The sequence below is a fragment of the Chlorocebus sabaeus genome, chromosome 20 (genome assembly GCF_047675955.1).
Source record: "Chlorocebus sabaeus isolate Y175 chromosome 20, mChlSab1.0.hap1, whole genome shotgun sequence".
NCBI lineage: Eukaryota > Metazoa > Chordata > Mammalia > Primates > Cercopithecidae > Chlorocebus > Chlorocebus sabaeus.
Window position 1 is genome coordinate 126,488,438 of NC_132923.1, and position 26,764 is coordinate 126,515,201.

The 26,764-nt window shown below is 41.2% G+C and overlaps 1 protein-coding gene across 8 annotated transcripts in view; it reads right to left on the bottom strand.

Annotated features, from left to right (window-relative positions):
- Nucleotides 1-26,764, bottom strand: part of KIF1B (kinesin family member 1B) — a 176,229-nt gene that overhangs the window by 54,822 nt on the left and 94,643 nt on the right. For 5 of the 8 annotated variants that reach the window (XM_073007847.1, XM_073007848.1, XM_007980610.3 and 2 more), the window contains 5 exons: nucleotides 9,138-9,231; nucleotides 7,386-7,534; nucleotides 4,903-5,081; nucleotides 4,062-4,199; nucleotides 2,296-2,544 (listed from right to left, as the gene is read on the bottom strand). In XM_073007847.1, coding sequence (XP_072863948.1) covers nucleotides 2,296-2,544; nucleotides 4,062-4,199; nucleotides 4,903-5,081; nucleotides 7,386-7,534; nucleotides 9,138-9,231 — 809 coding nt within the window. Of the gene's footprint in view, nucleotides 1-2,295; nucleotides 2,545-4,061; nucleotides 4,200-4,902; nucleotides 5,082-7,385; nucleotides 7,535-9,137; nucleotides 9,232-20,506; nucleotides 25,904-26,764 lie in introns of those variants that run through there. The other 3 variants (XM_073007849.1, XM_007980614.3, XM_007980615.3) reach the window with 2 other exon arrangements.

Here is a 26,764-nt window from a genome sequence, read left to right on the forward strand (position 1 = left end):
CACTGCAACGCACTCTGCCTCCCGGGTTCAAGTGATTGTCCTGCCTCAGCCTCCCGAGTGGCTGGGATTACAGGCACAACCCACCATGCCTGGCTAATATTTGTATTCTCAGTAGAGACAAGGTTTCACCATGTTGTTCAGGCTGGTTTCAAACTCTTGACCTCATGATCTGCCCACCTCAGCCTCCCAAAGTGCTGGGATTACAGGCATGAGCCACCGCACCCAGCCATAAACTAAAAATTTTACAAGTGAATTATATTTGAAATTATATGCCAATAGGGGAAATCCAATCTTGTGAATCACAAAAACAGGAAACTAGTTACTTTCCTTACACATACAATGACACTACACAACTGGGTGATGATGCATTACTGTAAATTTTGTTTGCAGAAGAGAAATGTAGTCAAGGGCAAAATTGGAAAGCTATTCTTCACTTTACTGATTGTTATTATATTATTTCACTTCCTCCCCCAGTCCTTTCTTACAAGGTTAGAACCTGGAATCTAAACAAATGGAAAAGTCAATTCCTGAGCCACAGCTCATAAGTATTTTATGTGAAAATCAAAATAGAGTTGATTGCTTTATATCTATACTTACATCTGATATGATTAAAAGAAATAAAACTATAAAACTAGAGACAAAACAATACATGTATCCTCAGTTAATTTCCACATTAAGCGGGATTGTCTCCAGTTACCATACAACTTCCTCAAAATACAAATGCTTCTTAGTAGAAGTCTTAACCAGGATATTCATTTTTGCTAGTGTAGATGACAGAATATGAAAGCTGAAAAAGATCTTTATGGCTCTTTATTTCTACCTGTTACTCACTTTATACTTGAGAGCCCAAAAGGCTTCAGTTTAAGTTGCTTGTCCTAGTGACAGAGATGGCCTAGGACCCAAGACTTCTGACAATTAGGTCAGCCTTCTCCTCACCATGTTATGTAAGATGAAGCTGCCTACTCTTCACTGCAATAGTATAGAACACAAGCGAACAGTTTTAGAAACTGTAATTAGCATTGGGACAAAGTTTATGGCCAGAAACTTTTTGGTTAATCCAATGGGTGCTCTGCTGTTGAACTTGTAATTTAAATTACCTCAGCATGAAAGCTGGAGATGAACAAAGACACCAGTATTAGGAACATGTGCATAGAGAGTTCTGCATCACTGACAGATGGATGCACAAACTGAGAGCCAGAGACAATGCCTCAGTTTGGTGAACTACTCTTAACACAAAGCAGTTTCATGTAGCACCAAACAAATATTCATTGTTTTTTTTTTTCTAGACAGAGTTTCGCTCTTGTCACCCAGGCTGGAGTACAGTGGTGCAATCTTGGCTCACTGCAACCTCTGCCTCCCGGGTTCAAGTGATTCTCCCGCCTCAGCCTCCCGAGTAGCTGGGATTACAGGCACCTACCATCATACCCGGCTAATTTTTTGTGTTTTTAGTAGAGATGGGGTTTCACCATGTTGGGCAGGCTGGTCTCAAACTCCTGACCTCAGATGATCCATCCACCTTGGCCTCCCAAACTGCTGGATTACAGGCGTGAGCCAAAGTGCTAGGATTACAAGGGTAAGCCTCCGCGCCCGGCTAATATTCACTGTTGATGGGGTCAATAGATGATTTTCTGAGCTTTATCATTATAAACCCTATAGGTTAAAATTTTAGCAGATGCCAAAGATCCGTAGACAGGCTCAGTGAAACTGGTCAAAGAAAGGCATCCATTTTAGGTAAAGGAGAAGCTTAACTTTCCTGATTCTTTTTAGGACTCAGTAGACTAAGCAAAAAATAAACTTAACTCTACTCCTGAATCTACTTTTGTCCTCTGACTCTTGCAGTACCACAAATTCTTCAGCCAAACCTTGGCCTCGCACTGTCCCCTCTCTCATGTTATCTCCATATGCTTTTTCAATCACAATCCTTTGAAAAGGAAACATCTAGACCATAATACTATTCACTGAACCCACCACATTTGACTCTTAGCTTTACTTTCTCCTTTGGGGTTCCCCTCCTCAGAACAAAATTACTGGACAATTTAAGACAAGGTGTCTTCCATGCAGTCTTCATATATTGCTGCATATTGTGCTGAGCAGACTGAGGACCTCACACACAATGCCTGAGAACTGTCTCAGCCAGACCAGCACTGACAAAGAACTTGAAGTATTGGAGAACTTGAAAAAAAGCATTCATGAGTTGAATTGGCTAATGCAAGGTTATCCAAAATTGCGCAAGCAGGGAGGCCTTCAGAGCAAGAGCTGGTCCCTTTTCGCCTTTCTCACAATAACCTCACCAACCTTCCCACTAAAATGAACCAAGGGGATCGGTCGTAAAACGGGTCATGCCCGTCACTGAAGAGATCTGATCCCTCCTCCGTCCCTGCGTCAGAGCCGGCGTCATCCACGAATGCCTCATCATCAAAATCCTCCATCTCATCTTGCTGCTCGTCAGCCAGCTCAGTGATGTCGGAATCAGCCGTGGAAAAAGTGGGGGAGGGTGTGCGGTCGGCAAGGCGCTCATTCACACAGCCGTGGAAAATGGGGGAGCTAGACACCAGGTAAGACGCCAATTAACACAGCCAGGGAGAGAGGAATAGTTGGTTAAACAGGAAGCAATAGGTGCCAACAGGACAGAATCCACTGGGGAATCAACACAATAAAAGCAAATGGAAAAGCAAAAGGATAAAATAAGCATAAATCATTTGGGTCAGGTGAAAGGGAACAAGGGCAAGTTGAAAAAGTTATAAAAGGACTGATCCTTAGAATAAGAAAAGCAAAGGAAACACGTAAGTAGACCATCCTAGGTAAATACTGTACTATAACACGTTTACATTCTCCAGTTCACATAAAAGATCAGCATCCAGGCCTCCAAGGACCCACTCAACATCAAAGTGAAACAAGAAGGCTTTCAATCTTTACTGAAATGCTCACGTCATCTTGGAGCAGAAACCAAAATGGATGAAATGGTATATGGCAAAGCAGCACATGCTTTGCTAGGGTAAGATGTGTTTGGCTAATTCATCTCTTAGAAAAACTACTTTGCTATCAGAGTAGAGTGGAAAAGATTTACTTCATTTCCACAACACACTATGACTTCAGCAACTCCTTTTTACCCAGCCTCTTTAAAAACCATCACAGGGTTTTCTTTTCTTTTTTTTTTTTTTTTTTTTTTGAGACGGAGTCTTGCTCTGTCGCCCAGGCTGGAGTGCAGTGGTGCAATCTCGGCTCACTGCAAGCTCCGCCTCCTGGGTTCACGCCATTCTCTGGCCTCAGCCTTCCGAGTAGCTGGGACTACAGGCACCCACCACTGTGCCCTGCTAATTTTTCGTATTTTTAGTAAAGACGGGGTTTCACTATATTAGCCAGGATGGTCTCGATCTCCTGACCTCATGATCCACCCGCCTCAGCCTCCCAAAGTGCTGGGATTACAGGCGTGAGCCACTGCGCCCAGCCCATCACAGGGTTTTCTGCAATTGAAAAAGCAATTCAAATTCTGAAATCATAAGCTCAAAACTTAAATTTCCCTGTTTTGAAAATTTGAAACCTCTAAGAACTTGATTCAATATGGACTCATAGAGGCGCTACGTGTTTTCATTAAGTGCTGGAAATAATGTTTAAAAAATGAGGCTGAAGGGGACTACCAAGGTGCAATTCACCCTTGCAATGACTAAAGTGCGATGAATCGCCTTTTAAAAAAAGGAAGAACAAATCAGATCATGAAGAGATTGTGTCTGATAAACTGTACTACGAATTTAAACTGTGTAGGATACAGGCATAAGTTTTCTTTTCCTTCTAAATTTATCTTAAGTACAGAACACTTCGTAAGTTTAAAGTCAGGGAAGATTTAAATACTTTGGCTGAAAGTCTGAGACTCAAAACAAAAATGCCTGCTGAATATAACTGAAGGGAAATACACCAAATGATGCAGTGGTTGTGAGTGGATAAGATTATAGACAAGGCCTTTTTACACTCTTTTTTTCCTCTTAAATTTTTATATTATCTGCTCAGGTTTGTTGAATAAAACCATTATTTTAAAAGAAGATATCAACAAAATCATCACATACCTCCCCACAAGTTTAAACCAGTGGAACCGATCATAGAAGGGATCGCTGCCAGTCACAGTGGTCTCGCTTTCGTCTTGGGCACTGGAGGCCATCTCCCCTGCCCTATCATACATCTCTCGCATCAAATCCAGCCTCTGCCTATTTAGTAAACACAAAGCACACTGGGTTAATATAATGAAATTGCATTAAACTTTCACTTTGGAAGCATCTTCCATTCAAGATTTTCTCCAAAAAAAAAAAAAAAAAAAAAAAAAGGAGTTGCTCCCACTATTTAATGTTACTTAAAAAGAATGAAGGCCAAAAGTACAGAAGCCAACACTCAGTATCCAAAGTGTCTTGATTCTAGAGATAAGCCATCAAAAGTCAAGAATGGCCACCTATCCTCTACCGGGTGAAAAGTCATAAGGGGGAATACTGTAGGTCAACTGTATGTGACACCTCAAATACACTGAGACAGGGGGAGGTATCTCATAATACTAAATATAAAAGAAGCTAGATTATAACTTCCATGTTTATTATTGATTATCCTGAGGTCCAGGATAGAAAAGATAAGTTTCAAATCTGAAACAGAAATATGATGAAACTAAAAAATTTAAAATTTAAAAGAGGGTCTATGGAGGGTAAACTTAAATATCTACAAATGTCAGAGGTGTGTGAAGAGTGCAATTTATTCACTTAAAAGAAAACGGATGGTAATACCATTGGCCAGCAACAGCGTTTAGAAAGTACAGGGAAGGAAGCAACGGTGTCCTCAGAGAGAGGAAAGTTGGAAGGAGCTCACTCGAGCAAGTCATTGTTATTTCCTAAATAAAACAATCAGCCTTTATGAATGTTTTCATACTTGAGTTTCTCCAAAGACCAATAGTGTGTTGCTCCATTCTTCAAATCCTGGACTTCTACTGCTACCACCGTGCGAGGGAAAGGCCTGTCCTCGTGAGTTTTTTCCATCTCAGTGGGAAGTAATTCAGGAGGCAGAGGGGAGTACAGTGTGTCAGTCAGCAGAACAAACTGAAACTGCACCTGAATGGAAAGAATAAACCATTGACAAATGGTTTTCAGCAAGCAAGCTTCAGAGAAGATGATACAATCATGCCCAACGGGAAAGAGGTCAAATGTGCTGTATGTGCTCAACAAATAGCTTGTGACTAACTGAAAAATATGGCCACCTGTTAGCAGTCACAGGGAATAAACCTAACTTCAAATCAAGCTATTTAAGGACTTTGTTTTCCTAGCCTGGCAGTGTTTTTGCAAATACTAAAATCTTCTTCAGGGGGAAGGCACAGCGGGGACAAGGTTACACTCTGTCACCCATGCTGGGTGCAGTGGTGCAATCACAGATCACTGTAGCCTCCACCTCCTAGGCTCAGGTGATCCTACCACCTCAGCCTCCTGTATAACTGGGACTACAGGCATTCATCACCAGCCCAGCTAATATTTTTTTATTTTTTGTAGAGATGGGTTTTTACCATGTTGCCCAGGCTGGTCTTGACCTCTTGACCTCAAATGATCCACCCACCTCGGCCTCACAAAGGTCTCAGATCACAGGCACAATCCACCTTGCCTGGCATAAAATCTTGATAAATATATTTTGATTGACTGACTGAAGACTTTTAATAGAATTTATACCAGAGACCAAAAGGTGGACCACAAAATGCATATCTAGTCCCTCACTAATGAGAGAGGATGAAAACACAGCAAGGTTTCTTGTTTTAAATTCAGAGGATTGCAACTACTGCTCTTAAAAGTGTTTATCTGATTGGGCATGAAAGTTCACACCTGTAATCCCAGCACTCTGGAAGGCTGAGGCGGGAGGATCACTTGAGCCCAGGAGTTCAAGACCAGCCTAGGCAACATAGTGAGACCCTGTCTCTACAAACTGAGCCCAGCCCAGAAGGTGGAGGCTGTAGTGAGCCATAATTGCGCCACTGTACTCTAGTCTGGGCAACAGAGCCAGATCCTATCTCATAAAAAAGTGTTTATGGCCGGGCACAGTGGCTCACGCCTATAATGCCAGCACTTTGGGAGGCCGAGGGGGGCGGATCACGAGGTCAGGAGATTGAGACCACCCTGGCTAACACGGTGAAACTCCGTCTCTACTAAAAATACAAAAAATTAGCCAGGCGTAATGGCAGGTGCCTGTAGTCTCAGCTACTTGGGAGGCTGAGGCAGGAGAATGGTGTGAACCCGGGAGGCGGAGCTTGCAGTGAGCCGAGATCGTGCCACTGCACTCCAGCCTGGGCGACAGAGCCAGACTCCGTATCAAAAAAAAAGTGTTGATTATATGGTAAGTACTTCACGACACTGCATCATTTATTTCTCACTACCACGTTATATTTTCACCAACAAATTATTATTAAACAATTATTTAATATTAATTAAATGTTATGCACAGCAGTAAGAAAAAAAGACAGTTACTGCCTTTATTTAGTCTACTTCAGGAGTGGCTAATAAATAATTATAAAATGAGAAAGGCTGCCGAGATTATGAATGAAGAAGATATCTTATTCCCTAGAACTAGAATTTAGTTCTAGAAGATAATTAATTTCCCCAAAGTCAGGTGGTCCGTGCTCTTACCTACTACACAATATGGTCTTCCACTGTAATCTTAGCAGTGAAGAAACTGATAAACAGTGGAGCGTACAGAAGACTGAATCTAAGGTTTGGTGTGAAGTTCTGGTAACACTTACAAAAATGAGTAACATTCATTCCTTTTACCATGCCAGGTACTATTTTAAGTGCTTTATGCATATGCCCATTTTCATTCCTCACAAAATCCCTTGGTGCCAGGTACTGTTACCAACCCCATTATGTAGATGGGGGAATGGAGGCACAGGGCTACCGGGATCGACACCACTCATGGAGCTGGGACTGGAACCTGGACTGTCTGGGTCCAGGGTGCGTGTGTTTGTCCGCTACACAACAGTGCCTCGCAGACCCCAGAGGGGGAGCAGATCAATGGCAAAGAGGCAAAGCAAACATAGAGGTGCAAACTTAATAATAGAAAAGCAGAAGAAAATTAAAATTATTCAGAAACCCAAGAGAAGTATTTTTCTACTACTATGTTTCTCCAGTTTTTGTCAGGAACATAGTCTATTTGTAAAATAAGCTAGAAAACATCTGTTTTTTAAAAATTTTATTTAACAAAAATTTAAGTAGTACCTACTATGTTCCAGGCACATATATTAAAGACATATATAAAGCTGTTTTATAGCACAAAGCGGCTGAGTTCCCCCAAAGGAAAGGTTAATTTAAGGTGAGAGCCCTGATGCACCCATAGCAGGCTCGGCTTTGCCTCCAGCTCTCCTGCGTCCTCCTGCTCCATACCTTCTTTTTCAATTCCACACTGATGGCATTGGCCTCCTTTAGGTACACGGCATTGCCCCAGAGTAAGTCCCGTAATGAAGTAAACTGATGAGACTTCCATTTCCGGAAGGCCCATTGGGCTAACTCAAATTCATGCTGTGTCCAAGGAACTGAAAGAATGAATGATGCATATTTAAAGGCAATCTTACAACTATATAAAAATTACATCTCTCTTCTAGCTTATCTCTTTTATCAAGGTGAGGTGTTTTCCAGTTTCTCTCCATTCAGCTGCTTTTGTTTCTTCTTTTTAGTAAAGCTTATCAAATTCTGTTGATACTATGAAAGCAATATACACATTTCAGAAAATCTTAAAAAATCTTACTTTTGGATTTATTTAAAATAGAATAACAAAGAAATAAATTTTTCTCTGTTTTTAAAAAAAGGTATGATTATAACATGTGGCCACAATTAAAAAAAAAAAAAAAAAAAAAAAAACTCCTGGCTAGGCGCAGTGGCTCATGTCTATAATCCCAGCACTTTGGGAGGCAGAGGTGGGCGGATCACCTGTCAGGGGTTTGAGGCCAGCCTGGCCAACATGGAGAAACCATATCTCTACTAAAATTACAAAAATTAGCCAGGCGTGGTGGCACGCACCTCTAGTCCCAGCTACTCAGGAGGCTAAGGCTTGAGAATTGCTTGAACCCAGGAAGCAGAGGTTGCAGTGAGCTGAGACTGCACCACTGCATTCCAGCCTGGGTGACAAAGTGAGACTCTGTCTCAAAAAACAAAAAAAGGCAAACTCCTGACCTCTGTTATATCGTATGACTTCATGTATTTATTCTTTTCTATTACAGAGAGAAAAAAGGTACCATCTTGCTTATTTAAAAATAAGAAATTGGCTGGGCGCAGTGGCTCATGCCTGTAATCCCAGAACTTTGGGAGGCCATGGCAGGCAGATCTACCTGAGGTCAGGAGTTTGAGACCAGCCTGACCAACACCGTGAAACCCCGTCTCCTCTAAAAACACAAAATTAGCCGGGCGTGGCAGCGCATCCCTGTAATCCCAACTACTTAGGAGGCTGAGGCAGGAGGCAGAAGTTGCGGTGAGCCAAGACTGCACTATTTATTGCACTCCAGCCTGGGCAACAAGAGCAAAACTCTGTCCAAAAATAAATAAGTAAATAAATAAATAAGAAATGTAATACATAACTTAAGAGTTCCTTCAAAGTTAGTTTGAAGCCTTGAGATTGCCAAGAGGTTGGGTGGAAAAATGAACTGTGATAAGTGTTCTTACTGCATTATAAGGCAATAAGTAACAATGAAAGCCCTAACTCAACTAAGAAATGCTGGAAAATCTAAGATAGGCAAACATGACTAAGCAATATGACTAGAAATTTGCCAGAAATGGCTTCAAATTGAACAGACTGTCTTAACAAAGATTAAGCTCTATATTTTTAATAGGTATATAAAAGTCATGTCTACAGTAATATGAGAGACAGTGCATGTAAACTTTCTAAGGGATTTAAATCAAGATGTGCTCAGAAACCTTGTGAAGGTCTAAGAACACTATCACCCCCATCCCCACCTCATAAAATACAGCCTGGATTCTCAACACTGCACATCTATTCAATCATCTGTAAACTGGCTCAGTAAAATGTCGATAAATGATAGGTCCAACTAAGAGGAATTCAGCTTTGATTATGCATAAATGACTAATTTGATAATATAACTTCAAAAAGATATACACAGGAAAGTTTCAGTCTCTAGATTTCACCTTCTTCCTCCTCTTCCTCCTCTTCAGTTGTTTCTGCAGCCAGGGATCGGGTTTCAACCTGCTTCTGCAAGGCCTGCAATTTACTCTCATAGTCCTGAATGAAAAGAAAGGAGATAACATGTAGGAGTAGGAAGAAATAAGAGGGCAGGGAAAGAGAAATGGAAGGAATATTGGAGGAAGTAGAGAAACCAAAGGACAAAGAAAAGAGACAAAGGCAGGAAACAATAATAAAAAGACATACAGAGAAATGTTCAGGGAAAAAACCCACAAATCACACAAGATGGTCTGTAATGGGTAAACGTGAAAAAGAAAAAACCCACTACAGTATGTTTCTACTCCCTCAAAGACTCAAGAGTTCTTTACCTGGGGTAGTGGTAGGAGAAAGTGGGAATTTTTAAGTGAAATAATGTGTGTATACCTTAAGCATTAGAATATATTCAGGTAATATATATCAATAAATTCCAGAGAAAAACAATATTGAAAAAGATTAAAGTCACCAGTATCATAAAAAATCTCAATTATCTAACTCTTTGGAAGGAAAAAAAAAATTAAGATTGTAGACTTTGATGCTTCCTATGGGTGAAAAATTACTATCTTTGATCAGTTGGATGAGTTTAGCCTTCAGGTAACCAAAAGCTCACAGTGCTATTAGGACTGAAATAATTTATAGATTGCAACTAGTTATTCAAGTAAGACACTTTATTTTCAATATGCAATTATAAGATGGATTACTGACTGGGTGCAGTGGCTTATGCCTGTAATCCCAGCACTTTGGGAGGCTGAGGCGGGTGGATCACCTGAGGTCAGGAGTTCGAGACCAGCCTAACCAACATGGAGAAACCCTGCCTCTACTAAAAATACAAAAATTAGCTGCCGTGGTAGCACATGCCTGTAATCCCAGCTACTCAGGAGGCTGAGGCAGGAGAACTGCTTGAACCCGGGAGGCAGAGGTTGCAGTGAACAGAGATTGCGCCACTGCACTCTGTCACAGAAGAAAAAAAAAAAAAGGATTATTGTAATACAAATCAGATTTATCCTTCATTTTTTCATCTACTCCACGCATTTTTCAATAAGGGTAATATCACCCCAAATGGCCAAAAAATGGTTCTGAGAGGATGAAAAAAATCTTAGTCTTTTAAAATATGAAGTACAAATATATACAGTATACAGATAATGTAGTAAATCTGAGATATCAAACTCTCACGGTGGGGAGAGAATAGGGGACAAATGTCTAAAAAGTTTCCTTAGGTTATTAATTTGAAAAACTTGCATTTTAGTGAAAATAAAATACGTAGGGTTAAGAAAGAGACCTTCAAACAGCACACACTAAATTACAGCAGAAGCATAAGCATTCTAAGAAGGATTGCCAGGGTTTCATCCTTCTTTTTTGAGACGGAGTCTCACTCTATTGCCCAGGCTGGAATGCAATGGCGCGATCTTGGCTCACTGCAACCTCCACCTCCCGGGTTCAAGCGATTCTCTTGCCTCAGCCTCCTCAGTAGCTGGGACTACAGGCACCCGCCACCACGCCCGACTAATTTTTGTATTTTTGTATTTTAGTAGAGACAGGGTTTCACCATGTTGGCCAGGCTGATCTCGAACTCCTGACCTTGTGATATGCCCACCATTGGACTCCCGAAGTGCTGGGATTACAGGCATGAGCCACCACACCGAGTCCTGCTACTTCTTTTGGATCCCTAGCAGTGACCCAATTACAGGCTGTCATGAGACAAAGGGTGTTTAAGTATGACCATCCACTGTTTCCAAACAGAGCTCTCCAAGTCCCATATCAAACATTTCATGCATCACAAAGCACTGCTGAAAGCCATTCAGCAAACTCCATTACAAAAGGAGCTCCCAAAGCAATGCTCACAAGGATGCATATATCCTCTATGGTTCTGGTCATTTGTCAGTTATTCTCACAAAGGAAGTGTTATCTTTAGATGGGCAGGCAGGGACCAAGACCACCAGCCAACTACGTAGCTTTATTAGATATCTAAACACACTTTTTAGGAGACTACATGTTATGAAAAAAAAGAAAAAGAAACAAAAAATTAAACAGGTAAAAGGCTTGGGTTTGGGGTCCTGGCACTTGTTCTTACTAGCCTTATAATTCTGAGAAAGTTAAATCCACTCTAACCCTCACTTTCTTCATCTTTAAATGAAGATTTTAGCATTTGACTTGCCTACCCACACAGTACTAGAGGAAGTACCAAGAGATGAACCATTTTAAAAACATGTGAAAGCCCTCTTACTTGATAATACAATATCAAAATGTCAGGCAATATATATATATATATATATATATATATATTTTTTTTTTTTTTTTTTTTTTTTGAGACAGAGTCTCACTCTGTCACCCAGGTTGGAGTGCAGTGATGTGATCTCGGCTCACCACAACCTCCACCTCCCAGGTTCAAGCGATTCTCCTGCCTCAGCCTCCTGAGTAGCTAGGACTACAGGTGTGCACCACCATGCCGGGCTAATTTTTTGTATTTTTAGTAGAGGCAGGGTTTCACTATGTTGGCCAGGCTGGTCTCAAACTCCTGACCTCGTGATTCACCCGCCTCGGCCTCCCAAGGTGCTGGGATTACAAGTGTGAGCCACTGCACCCGGCCCCAGGAAATTTTTTTTAAAGGTTATTTTTTAAGCATTCTTAGCACCTAGATCTTGGTTTCTAAATACCACGGCCACTAAAAGGAACCAGGGCTCCTTGAAAAAAATAGCTGTTTCCAGGTCTGAAGCAAGGAAAGTACCAGGTGAGTCTGAAATATTTTGTATCAGAAAGGATAGAAGAACTCAAACACCACTGGGGCCATTTCAGAAGGACACAGGATCCCACTGGCCAATAAATCAACAGAAAAATAACATAGTACATTGAATATAGAAAGAATTCATGACTCCATGGTGATACTGAAAGAAGGAAAGAAAAAGGGGAAACTCCTCTTTAAATAAAAAATTTTAAAAAGCTAGCTAATTACCAGGCATGGGGCATGCACCTGTTCATTTTAGCTACTCAAGAGGCTGAGGCTGAGGCAGTTACTGGCCTCCCAAAGTGCTGGGATTACAGGTGTGGGCCACCATGCCCAGGCCCTGGGATCCCTGGAGCCCAGGAGTTGAAGACTGCAGTGTGCTATGATCAGGTCTGTGAATAGCTACTCCAGCCTGGGCAGCATAGCAAGATCCCATTTGAAAACCAAAAACCAAAAAAAAAAAAAAAAAAAAAGGTGGCTAATAAATGCAGAAGAAATGACAATTGGAAAATTACCACATTGCAACCCCAGAAGTAATAACTGAATCAAGCAAGGATCATTAATAAATACTAAAATAGGCTAAGCACAGTGACTCAATGCCTATAATCCCAGCACTTTGGGAGGCTGAGGCAGGCAAACTTCTTGAGTCCAGGAATTTCAGACTGGCCTGGGCAACACGGCCAAACCCCACATCTACAAAAGAATACCAAAATTATCCAGGTGTGATGGCACACACCTGTAGTCCCAGCTACTAGAGGGGCTGAGGTAGGAGGATCACTTGAGCCCGGGAGGTGGAGGGTGCAGTAAGCTGAGATCATGCCACTGTACTCCAGCCTGGGCTACAGAGAAAGAGATCCCATCTTAAAAACAACAACAACAACAACAAACAACAAAAAGCTAAAATAATTGAGTAAAAGATGCATGGGAAACAGAATATGCATATGATCCAAAGTCCATGCCCAGATATTTATTAGTAAGAAGGGAAATGAAATATTTACAATGGAGAGAGCTGGGAAACATCACATTAACCAAATTTACCAAACTTTAACATTATCGATAATAGACCAAATTGACATTTTATGTCTACTGATGTGATGCAATGGGAAGTACACAACATCACCATTATAGCAATCTTTTTCCTTTTTTTTGGAGACAAGGTCTCCCTCTGTCACCCAGGCTGCCGTGCAATGGTACAATCATAGCGCACTATAACCTAGACCTATCGGGCTCAAGTGATCCTCCTGCCTCAGCCTCCCAAGTAGCTGGGGCTACAACAGTGAGCCAACGTGCATGGCCCCTTTATAGCATTCTTTTTTATTTTTTTTTTGAGATGGAGTTTTGCTGTGTCACCCAGGCTGGAGTGCAATGGCACAATCTCAGTTCACTATTACCTCTGCCTCTCAGGTTCAAGCAATTCTCTTGCCTCAGCCTCCCAAGTAGCTGGGACTACAGGTGTGCACCACTATGCCCAGCTAAATTTTATATTTTTAATAGAGATGGGCTTTCACCATGTTGTCCAGGCTGGTCTCGAACTCCTGACCTCAGGTGACCACCTGTCTTGGCCTCCCAAAGTGCCAGGATTAGAGGCGTGGGCCACCGCACCCGGCCCCGTTATAGCATTCTTAACAAAAAGGTTTAACTTGAATCTAATATTGAGGAAATAATCAGACAAATCAGAATGTGACCTAGATAATTCAAAAATACCAGTATTATGAAAAATTTTAAAAATCACAACCAAATGAAATATATAAACCTTGACTGGATCTTGGATTAAAACACTCTCCTAATTTTTGAGATAATTAGGGAAATTTGAAAATGGACTACACATGATATAATATTGAAACAATATTGGATCTGTATTCAATTTCCTAGATGGGATAGTATTAGGAGAATATTCCTGGCTGGGCACGGTGGCTCGTGCCTGTAATCCCAGCACTTTGGGAGGCCGAGGCAGGCGGATCATCTGAGGTCAGGAGTTCAAGACCAGCCTGGCCAACATGGTGAAACCTCGTCTTTACTAAAAGTACAAAATTAGCCAGGCATGATAGCAAGTGCCTGTAGTCCTAGCTACTTGGGAGGCTGTGGTGGGAGAATCACTTGAACCTGGGATGCGTAGTTTGCAGTGAGCTGAGATTGCGCCATTGCACTCCAGCCTGGGTGACAGAGCGAGACACTGTCAAAAAAAAAAAAAAAAAAATTCTTGATTTTAGGAGATAAGCATGGAAGTATTTGGGGTAAACTGTCATGATATCTATAATTTTCACATAATTCAGGAAAGGTATACAAAAGTTCATTATAGTATTTTTTTCAGCTTCTCTGAAATGTCTCAAAAAGCTGGGGAGTAGGGGAAAAACTATACATTACACGGAATTATTTTAGCAAAAACAGAAACACTGCTGTTTTACCTAAAAATCATCACGTAGAAAAAATGTTAATACTTTATCTTGAGGATTTCTTCAAGAATAAGTGGACAGGCTGGTCAAACTACCAATGAACACAAAATTCTCAGACTCTGACAGTTAAGGAATGAGGATGACCTTCCCTAACAGCTGTGGCTGTGCTTTAGTAACCAAAACTAACATGAGAGATTTCCCATAGCCCTATGAATCTAAAAACATTAACTGGGCCAGGTGTGGTGGCACATGCCTGTAATCCCAGCACTTTGGGAGGCGGAGGCGGGTAGATCACTTGAGCTCGAGTTTGAGACCAGTCCGGGCAACATGGCGAGACCCTGTCTCTGCTAAAAACACAAAACTTAGCCGGGCATAGTGGAGGGCATACGTAGTCCCAGTTACTCGGGAGGCTAAGGTGGGAGGATCACTTGAGCCCAGGAAGTAGAGGTTGCAGTGAGCCAAGATTGTGCCACTCCACTCCAGCCTGGAGGACAGAGCAAGACCCCATCTCAAAAACAACAAAAACAAACAAACATAAAACTTTAACTGCATTTTGACCACAATTGATAGTCAGAATATCAATATCATCTATAGAATTGGCCCCCTCCCCAAACCGGGCTACTTACGAGCTTTTAAAAAGCACACTGTATATCATCACCATTTCCCACAACAAATGGCTAATGAGATTCACATACTATTGTTCTGTTCATTTTGTGATAAAAACTAATTATGGAAGGCACATTAAAAAATAATACATTTTGGCTGGGCGCAGTGGCTCATGCCTGTGATCCCAGCACTTTGGGAGGCCGACGTGGGTAGATCACCTGAGTAAGGAGTTCAAGACCAGCCTGGCCGACTGATGAAACCCCATCTCTACTAATAATACAAAAATTAGCTGGGCGTGGTGATAAAAATAATTTTTTCCATAGGCATTTATGTTTATAAGAAATCCTAATGGCCGGGTGCAGTGGCTCATGCCTGTAATGCCAACACTTTGGGAGGCCAAGGCAGGCGGATCACGAGGTCAGGAGATCGAGACCATCCTGGCTAACACGGTGAAACCCCGTCTCTACTAAAAATACAAAAAATTAGCCGGGCATGGTGGTGGAGCCTGCAGTCCGAGCTACTTCGGAGCCTGAGGCAGGAGAATGGTGTGAACCTGGGAGGCAGAGCTTGTAGTGAGCCAAGATCGCACCACTGCACTCCAGCGTGGGCGACAGAGAGAGACTCCGTCTCAAAAAAAAAAAAAAAGAAAGAAAGAAATTCTAACTAGTTCAAAATAAGCCCCATATTTATAAAGGCATAGCACTGGCTGTTCTCTCTACTAGTATGTTCTCTCCTACCTATCTACCCTGGTTTTTAAGCTTGTTTTGTATCAGGAAGTGTTCTTAATGTTAAATATGAATTATTACAATCTTCCCAATAACCTTATAAAGATGGTACTAGGCTAGGCGTGGTGGCTCACGCCTGTAATCCCAGAACTTTGGGAGGCCCAGGTGGGCAGATCACCTGAGGTTAGGAGTTCGAGACCAGTCTGGCCAACATGGGAAAACTCATCTCTACTAAAAATACAAAAAAAATTAGCGGGGCGTGGTGGCATGTGCCTGTAGCCTCAGCTACTTGGGAGGATGAGCCACAAGAATCGCTTGAACCCGGGCAGCAGAGGTTGCAGTGAGCCGAGATCGTCCACTGCACTCCAGCCTAGGCAACAGAGCAAGAATCTGTCTCAATAAAAAAACAAAAAGCAAAATAAAGATGGTATTATATAGTCAGCTTCATGTTAAAGAGAAAGAAAGAGGTTAAGCAAATGCTAAAAATGGAACTTGAGCCCAGGCAATACAGAGCATGCTTTTTAAAACATTATCCATCCATCCACTCAGGAAATACCTTTTGTGCTCCTACTATGTGCCAGATGCTAGTGGTCAATAAGACAGGGTTCCATTGACAAGGGAGACAGAGATGATAAACAGTAAACAAAATATACGCTGATTTTAGTGGAGAGTACTAGTATGAAGAAAGATAAAGGTAGGGTTAGAGACTACCAGGGAGAAGAATGGGAGACAGACTTCTAGACTGAGTGGTCTGGGAAGGGTTAAGCAAGCATGTAGAGGTCTTTGGTAGGGGTTATTCTACTCAAAGTAATAATAACAGCAAGTGCCAAGGTCCAGAAACGGAAAGGGGCACCATGTACTTCAGGAAAAGCAAGAAAACTTGTGTGGATGGAATGGCAGAGTACAGAGAAGGGTAAGAGATGCAGCGGATGTAATCAGGTAGCAAATGGGGTATGGATGGCCTTATAGACCATGGTAAGGTCTGGGGATATATTCTAATGGAAACTGCTGGGTGGTTTAGAGCTGGGATATGTTTTAAAAACATTATTCTCTGTGGGACTTAGGAGGAACTATGGAAATAAGAAGACTGATCACAAGGCTGTCACAGCACTGTCCAGCACTGTGGTGGTGGACCAGGGTATTAGCAGCAAAGGTGGTGAAAAGAGATGGAGTCAGAATATGTTTTACAGGGAGAGTAAACAGGATCTATTGATGATCTGATCATGAGATGTGAAGAAAAACAGAAACTAAAGATGACTTGGATTTCTGCCTTGAGCTAGCTGCTCCAGTTCAAATGGTTCAAATGCAAGGTGCCTGCCTGCCAGTGATTTGGATGTCAGGTGGTAGTTGCATGTCAGAATCTAGAGCTCAGGGCAGGGGCCCAGGCTGGAGAGAGGACACCTGAGAATCAGCAGAAGGCGAGGTGGGGCAGAGGTTTGCAGACAGAATGACTCCCTGGGACTGGCTCTGGTTCCCCCGCTGAGTAGCCATGTTACACTGGGAAAGTATGTGAAAAGGGAATAAGCAATACCTACCTCACAGAAGAGGAGTGTTGTGAGGACTCAATGAGTCAATACATGTAAAAGGTTTATGTGTATAAATACACGTAATACATGCTCAATATACCAGTTATCATTATCTTCATCATCAGTACAAAAATGGAAGGGGGAACAGAGAAACATATAGAAATAGCCAAGGTCTGTGGCCAGAGACCATGATGGAGCAGCTAGAAAGGTCCAAGGAAAAGAAAAAGCCAAGAGAAGAAAGTGTCCCATGAAGAGTAGGCAACTGTGTCAAATGCCAGAGACATTCAGTAAGATAAGGACTGAGAAAATGTACTAAATCTGTCATCAAGAAGAGCTTTCATGACCCTGATAAGAGCAGCTTTGGTGGTGAGGGGAGAACAAGAGTCTGACTAGATGAGTTCCAGTAAGAATGAGGATAGGAAATAATGAAAAGAAAAAATGGGGCCAGGAGTGGTGGCTCACACCTGTAATCCCAGCACTTTGGGAGGCTGAGACGGGTGGATCACCTAAGGTCAGGAGTTCAAGACCAGCGTGGTCAATATGGTGAGACCCTGCCCGTCTCTACTAAAAATACTAAAATGAGCTAGGTGTGGTGGCGTTCACCTGTAGTCCCAGCTACTCAGGAGGCAGGAGAATCACTTGAACCTGGAAGGTGGAGGTTGCAGTGAGCTGAGATTGTGCCACTGCACTCTAGCCTGGGTGACAGAGTGAGACTCTATCTCAAAAAAAAAAAAAAAAAGAAAAAGAAAAAAGAAAAAAAAAGAATGGGAAGTGGGTAAGTGGGACGTAATAAGTACAGAAAACTTTTCCAGCTGGTGACATGTTTGCATGCTGGCAGTAATAATCCAGGAGAGAAACTGATGACGTAAAAGAGGAGTGGGTAAATGTTCAACAAGGTCTTGAGAGGGTATGAATGCAGGGAGCAAGGGCTGGGCTAGGAGAGGATCAAGGACAGTTCATCCACTAACAGGAGGGAAAGCCCAGTACAGGAATGCAGGCAAAACTAGACAAAGGAAGAAAACAAAGTTTTCTTCTGATTGCTTTTTTTCCTCAGTGAAACAAAAACATTGTCAGCTAAGAGCAATGAGAGGCCACCTTTCATTCCCAAAGGCACCCGTTAAACCCTTTCAGAGCACCTTGTATTTTTCCACCATGGCACTTGTCACAAATGTACTGACTCACTACCGGTGTGGTTATTACAGCTGTCTCCCTCCACAACTCTAAGAACTTTATGAGGCCAGGGACCACACATTTGTCACTTACCACTTATCCCAGCAACTGACATGTATCTGTCTTCTAGATCACATACACAGTCACATACTGATCTTTTAGATAAATATTTATCAGAAGTAGCTACCTTCTAGATCAGGGTCGGCAAACTATGACCTTCGGGCTAGATCCAGCCCGCTGCCTGTTTCTGTAAACAGTCTGACTGGAACACAGCCACCCTTGTTCGTTTCCATACTGTCTATGGCTGCTTTCCTACTACAACAACAGAGTTGAACAATTTCACAAAAAAGACCACATGGTCCACAAAGTCTAAAATATTTACTATCCAGCGTTTTACAGAAAATGCTTACCAAGCCCCCATTCCAGATCACTGGTTATCAAAGGTGGTTACTGGACCAGCAGCAACAGTATCACCTGGGAATTTATCAGATATGCAAATTTATCAGGTCTCGCCCCAGACCTAGTGAATCAGAAACTCTGGAGGTGGGCCCAATAGTCTGTGTTCTTGTAAGACCCCAAATTCTAATTGACATAACAGTTTGAGAACCCCTCTTCCAGGTAATGGATTTATATGACTGGCGAAGTGAGTAAGACAGATACGGCATTTATTCTAGGTGAGTTTACATTCTCACGGAAGAACCAAACAAGTACAAAGAAAAGATAATTACAGGCCATCATTATTAAAACAGTGAGTCAACTTGTGGCAGGCTGGGCAGAAAGAGCTCAGGAGCTCAGGTCTGGAAGGGGAGGTAAGCATGATGGAAACGGGCTCCAGGCTTGAGAAGTACAAGAGCCCAGAGGTGGGAAGAAACTTGGCATATACAAGGAACAAAAGGGCAGACAGAGTATCTGTGGTGTGAGAGTGACAGTGTTAAGAGTGGTTGGTAAGCAGCCAAAACATGTAAAGCCTTGGAGACTACAGTAAGACTAAGATTCTTTCATGCAATGGAAAGCCCCTGAGGACACTGATAAGATATGATTTATGCTTTTAAAAGATGATGTTGGTTGCTATATGGACAATGGATTACAGGGGTCAAGAATAGAAGCAAAGAGACAAGTTAGGGTACTGCAGTACTCTCGATGAGAGAGGATGGTGGCACAATTAAGGCACCTCTGAGAAGGTGATATTTAAGGTAAAATCAGTATCATTATTCTGAGTTTTCCAGTTAGGCTGTTTTAGACATTAGAGGCTTGGCTCCTAATGGCAGATTATAATTAGCAAGCAATAGCCAGAAGGAAAATATCCACACCCAAGATGACACCCCAGTTGTTGACAACACTTAACTTAGCTCCTCACCACTAGCAGCACTGTGTGGTCACAGTCTCATCAGCACAGAGTCACTACACATATCACACTGTAATCTTCTGTGTCACCCTACAAACGGTCAGAACACTGCAACTTTTCCATCAGTTTCTCCAACAGCAGAGGAATACAAAGTGCCTGAAGGAAAAAGGTATGAGGCCGGAAGCAGACCAATTCAGGCATAACAATTCTCTGAAGTTCCAGATTTCATATTAAAAACTCATGTGGATTTTGTATTCTACCCCATGATGCATGATTACGTTGCTTCTAAACATTAAAAAATAATGTCAGGTACAAATTTTCATTGAGACCAGTGGTCCATTCCAGAAAAATATTCTGCTTTGTCCTGTTTCCTCTCTAGTGCACCACTGATACTCTGGGTGAAGAAAAGCAGAGGTTAAAGGAGAAAGAAAAGCTGCAGAGTCGCTCAAAACTTTTTAGAAATTTAGTTTCTACCTACATAAAGGGAAATAAATAATTTCATTTGAAAGAACTTCAAACCAAGAGTATGTAGAGAAAAAACTGAAAACACGGTTAAACTCAAATCAGAAAGTAATATCCTTATTCATCCTTTGTGAGAAAAGATTTTATGTAAGTGAAATGTGGCATAAAATAGGGCTGAAAGATCTTGTTTAGGACAGAATTTTGTTAAACAGAAAAGAGTAGCTAAAGCAAAAGCTTTAAAACTAATCAAGTCCACGTAAAACTATTAAAAAGATTTAGTTTACAACCATCTTCAGAAGAAAAAGCAATAAATAAAAGTCAAAACCAGGTTTAGTTAGCATTACCTTGCTTTCCTTTTCCCTCTTCCCAAATAGAGAGAAATCACACTCTTAAAAGATGACTTCAACTTTTATTGAATGAGGTCTTTATTTTATAACATTACAAACTAACACTCCCTTTCTGAAAAGGCAGATCTTACACTCAAAGACAATCTTCAAGCATTTTGTTGTTGTTGTTGTTTAAGAAATTGAGGGGGGAAATCCACAGTTTATTAACAAGAAGATTCAAAATTTCATTTTACAGTAATAATGGGACAACAACTAATACATTTCACAATCAAAAGTGGTTCAAGCTAAGAATATCTAGAACAGATTTTAAAATCTAGGAAAGATGACATAAACTGGACAATTATCAGTATTGCTCATCACAATTTTGGCTCTAACAGTACAGAACAAATGCTTGTTTCGCACTGCACCTAAGACGGCTCCTTCATTAAGGTTCACCAGGACACAGGCAGCATCCCCTCCTCCCAGTCATTTGTACAAATCATTAAGGCGAGTCTACAAAGGACCAGTAAGGCACTGGGGGCACAGCAGCTGACTGCAGGAAGTCTATGTAACTTCCCGTAGTAAAACAGCCTTTAATGCAGACATAGGTGTGACAAATTCAGTGTTTTGTTTTTTTTCAGCGTCAACCTGCACCTAAAGCACAAAAGGTCACTTCAAGTCACTTCAATGTAATAAACAATTCCCATTCACCACATTACCAGTGAAAAGATAAATAATTCACTGGGCTAGAAGGAATCAGAAGCAGGAATATACTTTGGTTTAGACTTACTAAAGAGAATGTCTTTAACTCTCCAAGGAATACCATTCTGCTTTGTGACATTATACCAATTAATTAGGACTCCTCTATATTCCCATTAATGTCGGATCATTACATAACTTCAATAGCATAAAAACTTTTTTCCCACTTTGCTACAATAATACCTAGGGATACTTCAACAATATAATAATGGTTTAAATTATGACCATTTCTCTTTGGCCTTGTGGTATTTAAGCTTAGAGAAAAATCACATTAAAAAAACAGGCCAGGCGCGGTGGCCCACGCCTGTAATCTCAGCACTTTGGGAAGCCAAGGCAGGTGGATCACCTGAGGTTAGGAGTTCAAGACCAGCCTGACCAACATGGTGAAACCCCATCTCTACTAAAAATACAAAAGTGAGCCAGGGGTGATGGCGCGCGCCTGTAGTCCCAGCTACTCAGCAGGCTGAGACAGGAGAATTGCTTGAACTTGGCAGGCAGAGGTTGCAGTGAGCTAAGATTGTGCTACTACACTCCAGCCTGGGCGACAGAGCAAGACTGTCACAACAAAAACAAAAAACAAAGTAATATGGGCCATACCAAGAGCTCACAAAAGCATGGCACTAGTTACTTATTTAGTAAGAGATTCAATTTTATTCATACAAAGTTATTCTCTATGATAAGCATTTGCTCAGAAATGCATCATGGGACATACATAGCAGTCAATAAAATCTTGGTTAATTTTTCCTGGTCGTCTGTGAAATTAAGGGATCCTTTAGCTATCTAAATATTTCAGCAACATGAGGACACCTGGGATTAATAGATGAAGCAGAAATATAAACCCAATTCTTTGGAATATCATTGTGGACACAGTCCTTACCACAATCCACAGCTGTAAATGAATATATTATATAATTCTTCATTGTACAGTGTTACCTAATCACCAGCGGAGAGTAACTCATTCACTCCCATGAAAAGACCACTATAAGAATGAAAATATATGGACCTACCCTATGTTATCTCAAGTCAGGGAAATGAGAGCCCATTTTTGCTACAGAGTTGAAACCTGAATAATATAATAAATATATATATATATTTTTTTTTAAGACAGGTTCTCACTCTGTTGCCCAGCCTGCAGTGCACTGGCTATTCATAGGCAAGATCCCATTACTGATCAGCCTGGGAGTTTTGGCCTGCTCCATTTCCAATCTGGGCTGGGTTCACCCCTCCTTAGGCAAGTTTGTAGTTTCCCGCTTCAGGGAGATCACCATATTGATGCCAAACTTACACCCAACCGGCATAGTGCACCACAGCTCAGAATTCCTGGGCTCTAGGGATCGTCCTGCTTCAGCCTCCCAAGTAGCTGGGGCTGTAGGCGTGTGCCACCAAACCTAGCAATTATTATTTTTAATCTTAGAAAATAAATTGTGCCTAGAAAGGAATAGTTAGCACATTTATGTCTAAAGAGGAATAAAAAAGGACAACCGGGTTTACACAAAATGCATTGAAGTGACTGATTTGAAGCAGCCTCTCAAGTACATTCAAACCAAATGGCACAGGAGATTGTCATCTCAGTAAGTCAACCCATTACAGACATCATTTACCCATGTCTCATCTGCCACAAAACCTCAGTTGAAGACTTCAACTGTTCTAGCTATGAAAGCAAAAATATCTCTCAAAGCTTCTCTTTTTAAGGGGAAAAATATTAATGGGAAGCAACTTTCTGTGCATTAAGAAAGTATTTTCTTAGAGGCAAAGAAAAAATACTATGATTAAAAACAACGTGTTCTAATAAAGCACAGTGCCCACACGCAAAGGAAAAAAAAACATAATCACAATCTTTAAGGCTTCCTTGAATGCTAACTGCTATCTTGGCTGTAGTTTTTCACACCATTTGGAAGAAAAGTGTTTGATAGATGATTTCATGTGACTTAGGAATCTTCCAGAACATGAAGTCAGGCAATTTCAGACATCTCTGGCTCTTCACACTGCCTCTTAGAAAAGTTTTTGACAAACTCAAGAGATGAGGAACGATGTAGAAAAATAATTCTTTTCTTCCCATTAAAATCCATCTTTCTTAGTGGATTCTCCAGTGAGGCAAACTGAGACCACAACCAAATAAAATGAGGTATTGATACAATAAATGATCGATCATCAGGACTTCGCCTTCCTTGTTTGAGTGTCTACGAGCATTACTACTGCTAACCAAAGAATAGTTTATTATGTATCATCTCCTTTATTCCAAGCCCAACCAAAGTTAACTTTTATTTCACTATTTCATCAACTATTGGAAAAAAACAGCACCACAGAGCCATATGCTGTAGCTTTGTCCCCATGTCCCACCTCTTCCCTCTCAGGCCAAATAACCTCCTTACAAACTATACAAGTTTTTTGTTGGTATTTCTGTTGGCATGATTTTGGTGAATAGTTCACTTTGTGTGCATGTGTGTCAAATGACACACTGAACTTCAAAATGCAAACCACAAACAGAATCCCAGACACAGTGCCAATTTATAGATTCTGGTATGACAAATTTCATACATATTCTGATACATTCAAAAGAAAAAAAAACATTGTATGAGTTTCTTGTAAAATACAGAATAAAAGAAGACGTGGAAGTTCTGTGGAAGATGCAAAGCTATGTATGGCAAGATATGTTTGAAGACCTTTAGTTTTTGCTTACGAAAATTCTAATTATATTTTAAAAAGGGAACAGACATGGATGAGAAATCCAAAGTTGTGCCCACCCAGTTGCATGTTATTATTTTAAAATCAATTTCTAACATTTATGAAGAATAACAGACATTTAATTCTGCTTATCAAATTCTCCTTTTGAATGTCTGCATAAACTAAGAGGCAGGTCTTTCTGGATGTCAGATTAATTTATAGGCATTATAAAAACATAACAAACTTACATCAAGATGGGACAAGTCTGTGTAAGTAAGTATATTAATTATCTAGGCACTAAAAAGGAGGAACGTTTCAGAAAAAGGAGTTCTTGATGCTTTATCCAAAATTTCAAAAACTGCCCATTTATGGTATACAAGCAAAAGGGAGGTGTTGAAACTTTTACCAGTGTTTTGTCTTAACAATATAAAACCAGTCAATATTTATAATGTAAATAATAAGAACTCAAGGCCAAAGGTAGAACCAAATCAAATCACGAGCTAACATTGTCTGTTTCTTCCACCATGATTTCAAGTTTGTCCAGTAACTGATTTATACTGTGGTTTCTCGACCAGCTTTGAGATTGGGTGCTGAGAACTGTCTCCTCATCCGCGGAGGTGTCACAAACTGGCTACAGTGGCTGGGTTTGTCAGTCTGCCTCTGACAGGAAGTGGCCGCACTGCCCTCTAACTGACCTCCAGTGTTATAATTACAGTAAGACTGACGGTGTTGATGAATATGGCGCTTTGCCTGGAAAGTCTGCACATCAGCAGTGGGGTGACCACTGTGGGAGTTTAATGACTCCGCAGAGGCAGATGCCTGGCAGCGCGTACTTTTCGGCTGGCCATTATTGAGAGAATTGCTTCTCCAACGTAGTTGAGGTGGCTGTTGCTGATTATTAATGTGCTGCTTGCTAACTTGGATATGATCTTGACTTCTCATTCCTTGAGAGCCCCATGGAAACTGGGGATCCTTAAAAGTTCCTTTACCCCCTTTTTCTTGGCTCTCTTCTTTATTCCCTTTCCTTGCTTCATCGTCTTTTGGAATCCTAAGCTCTATAACCTCATCTTCTGTTATGATGATATGTGTCCCAGGACTCCAAGAGTTTCTGTGTTTAGGGTTGCTCTTAAAGGGGAAGCGGGGCTTCCGGTTCTCAGGAGGGATGAATCTATGAGGTACATTCTGACGACGAAGTTGCTTTGTTATCTCCTGCTGTTGCAAGTTCTTAAACCGAATTTGCTCTTGCCTCATCCAACGCAGACGTCCACGTCTAAAAGCTGGATCCCCATTCATCAGCTGGGAAACACGTTCTTCTTTTGCAAGTTCTCCACTGTCTCCTTTACTTACATTATTCTCAGAGGTGCCACTAACACCAGCACCAACAGGCTCCTTTGCTTTGTGGTTTCCTGGGCTTTTCTGTTCCTGAGATCCAATCAGTGGCAAGACTTTTTCCATTTTGAGCATTTTATTTCTTAAGACTTTTATCTCTTCATCTTTCATGTTATTTTGCTTTTTGACTTCTTGCAAAATATCTTCCAGCTTGTCTATATGAACCTTGAGGTCATCTACATCAGTGCTGCCTTTCCCGGTGGCCATGACGTCTTCGATCTTCTCATCCCCAACACCGACGGTATCCCAGACGTCCCTGGCCACTGCCCTCCACGAGTCCCGCTCATTGGGGTCTTTCTTGCCATACATGGCACAAAGCTCCTTCATCTTGACAATGGCCAGGGCTTCAATCTCCTGCCGACTGTGCCTGAAGTCGTTGAGAGCAACCTCATAGCAAATCTCTTTGACAGCCTGAATTTTAAGATCTGAGATTGTGACCCACTTGGAATCTTTACTCAAGCGCCTTCTTTGGGGTATCTGATACATTTTAATTGGTTCACGTTTCTTCCCACTGCTGGGGAGGCCACATTTTTTAACAATGGTTTGCAACTTGCTGGGAGGTAGTTTTTCTCTCAGAGAAGTAATCAGTTTCCAGCTCTCTTCACACGACCTCTTGTCAGAATCGTCCCCGCTATCAGAATCCGCGTCCTTTGAAAAAACAAAATCAAAAAATGGCCCCAAAATAACCAAAATTAAAATGTAAAAAAGGAAAATTAAATTGAAGAAAAAGCAAGCAAAAAAGCCTTAACCAAATTTAAAAATAAAACCAAAAAAACTAAAAAACAAAACAAAACAAAAAACCCCTCAATAATGTGGAAGTCTATTAAGACATATGCCTATGTACATTTCTACTAATATAAAGATTTGCTTATTTGGTGTTCCTAATCCAAATTTCCACTTTCTGGCTTAAGTGATGAAATTTGCCACCAAATTTCTTAGGAGAATTGACAACAGGAGTGAGTTTGTCACCCTATGGTCATTCAAAATTATTCAATGGCGTGCCTTAACGACCTCACTATCTGAAGAAAATGAAGTAAAACCTAGGCCCCACACATCATGCTAACAACCCATGCAGACACTTCCCCACATTTGCCTTGGTTATTGCTGTTGCTTCTTCCAGAATCTCTTTCCCCCATGAGTGAGCACAGATGCCATACAAAGATGTGACGAGCAGGCGGATTAACAAAGGTTAGTAAGGCTGTAGGACGCCAGGTTTTGTTTAGCTTTACTAAAAAGAGCAGCCCTAGAAAAAAGTTAGAAGATGAGAATGTAGAAAAAGAAGCAGTCAAACAGGGATGATGTTAAAAATGCTAAGAATCCCTATTAGCAGACCATGTCAGTTCTTAGTCAACCAAACGTTTTCTTCTGTAAGACAAGAGGGTTTAAAGATCACCTTTCCATGAGCAGAGGATTTGCTATTTTTTGTCATGTTAAATTTATCCATTTCAATTGTACAATTACAATTAAAGTGTGTTATCTGGATAACCAGAAAGCTTTTTTTTTTTTTTT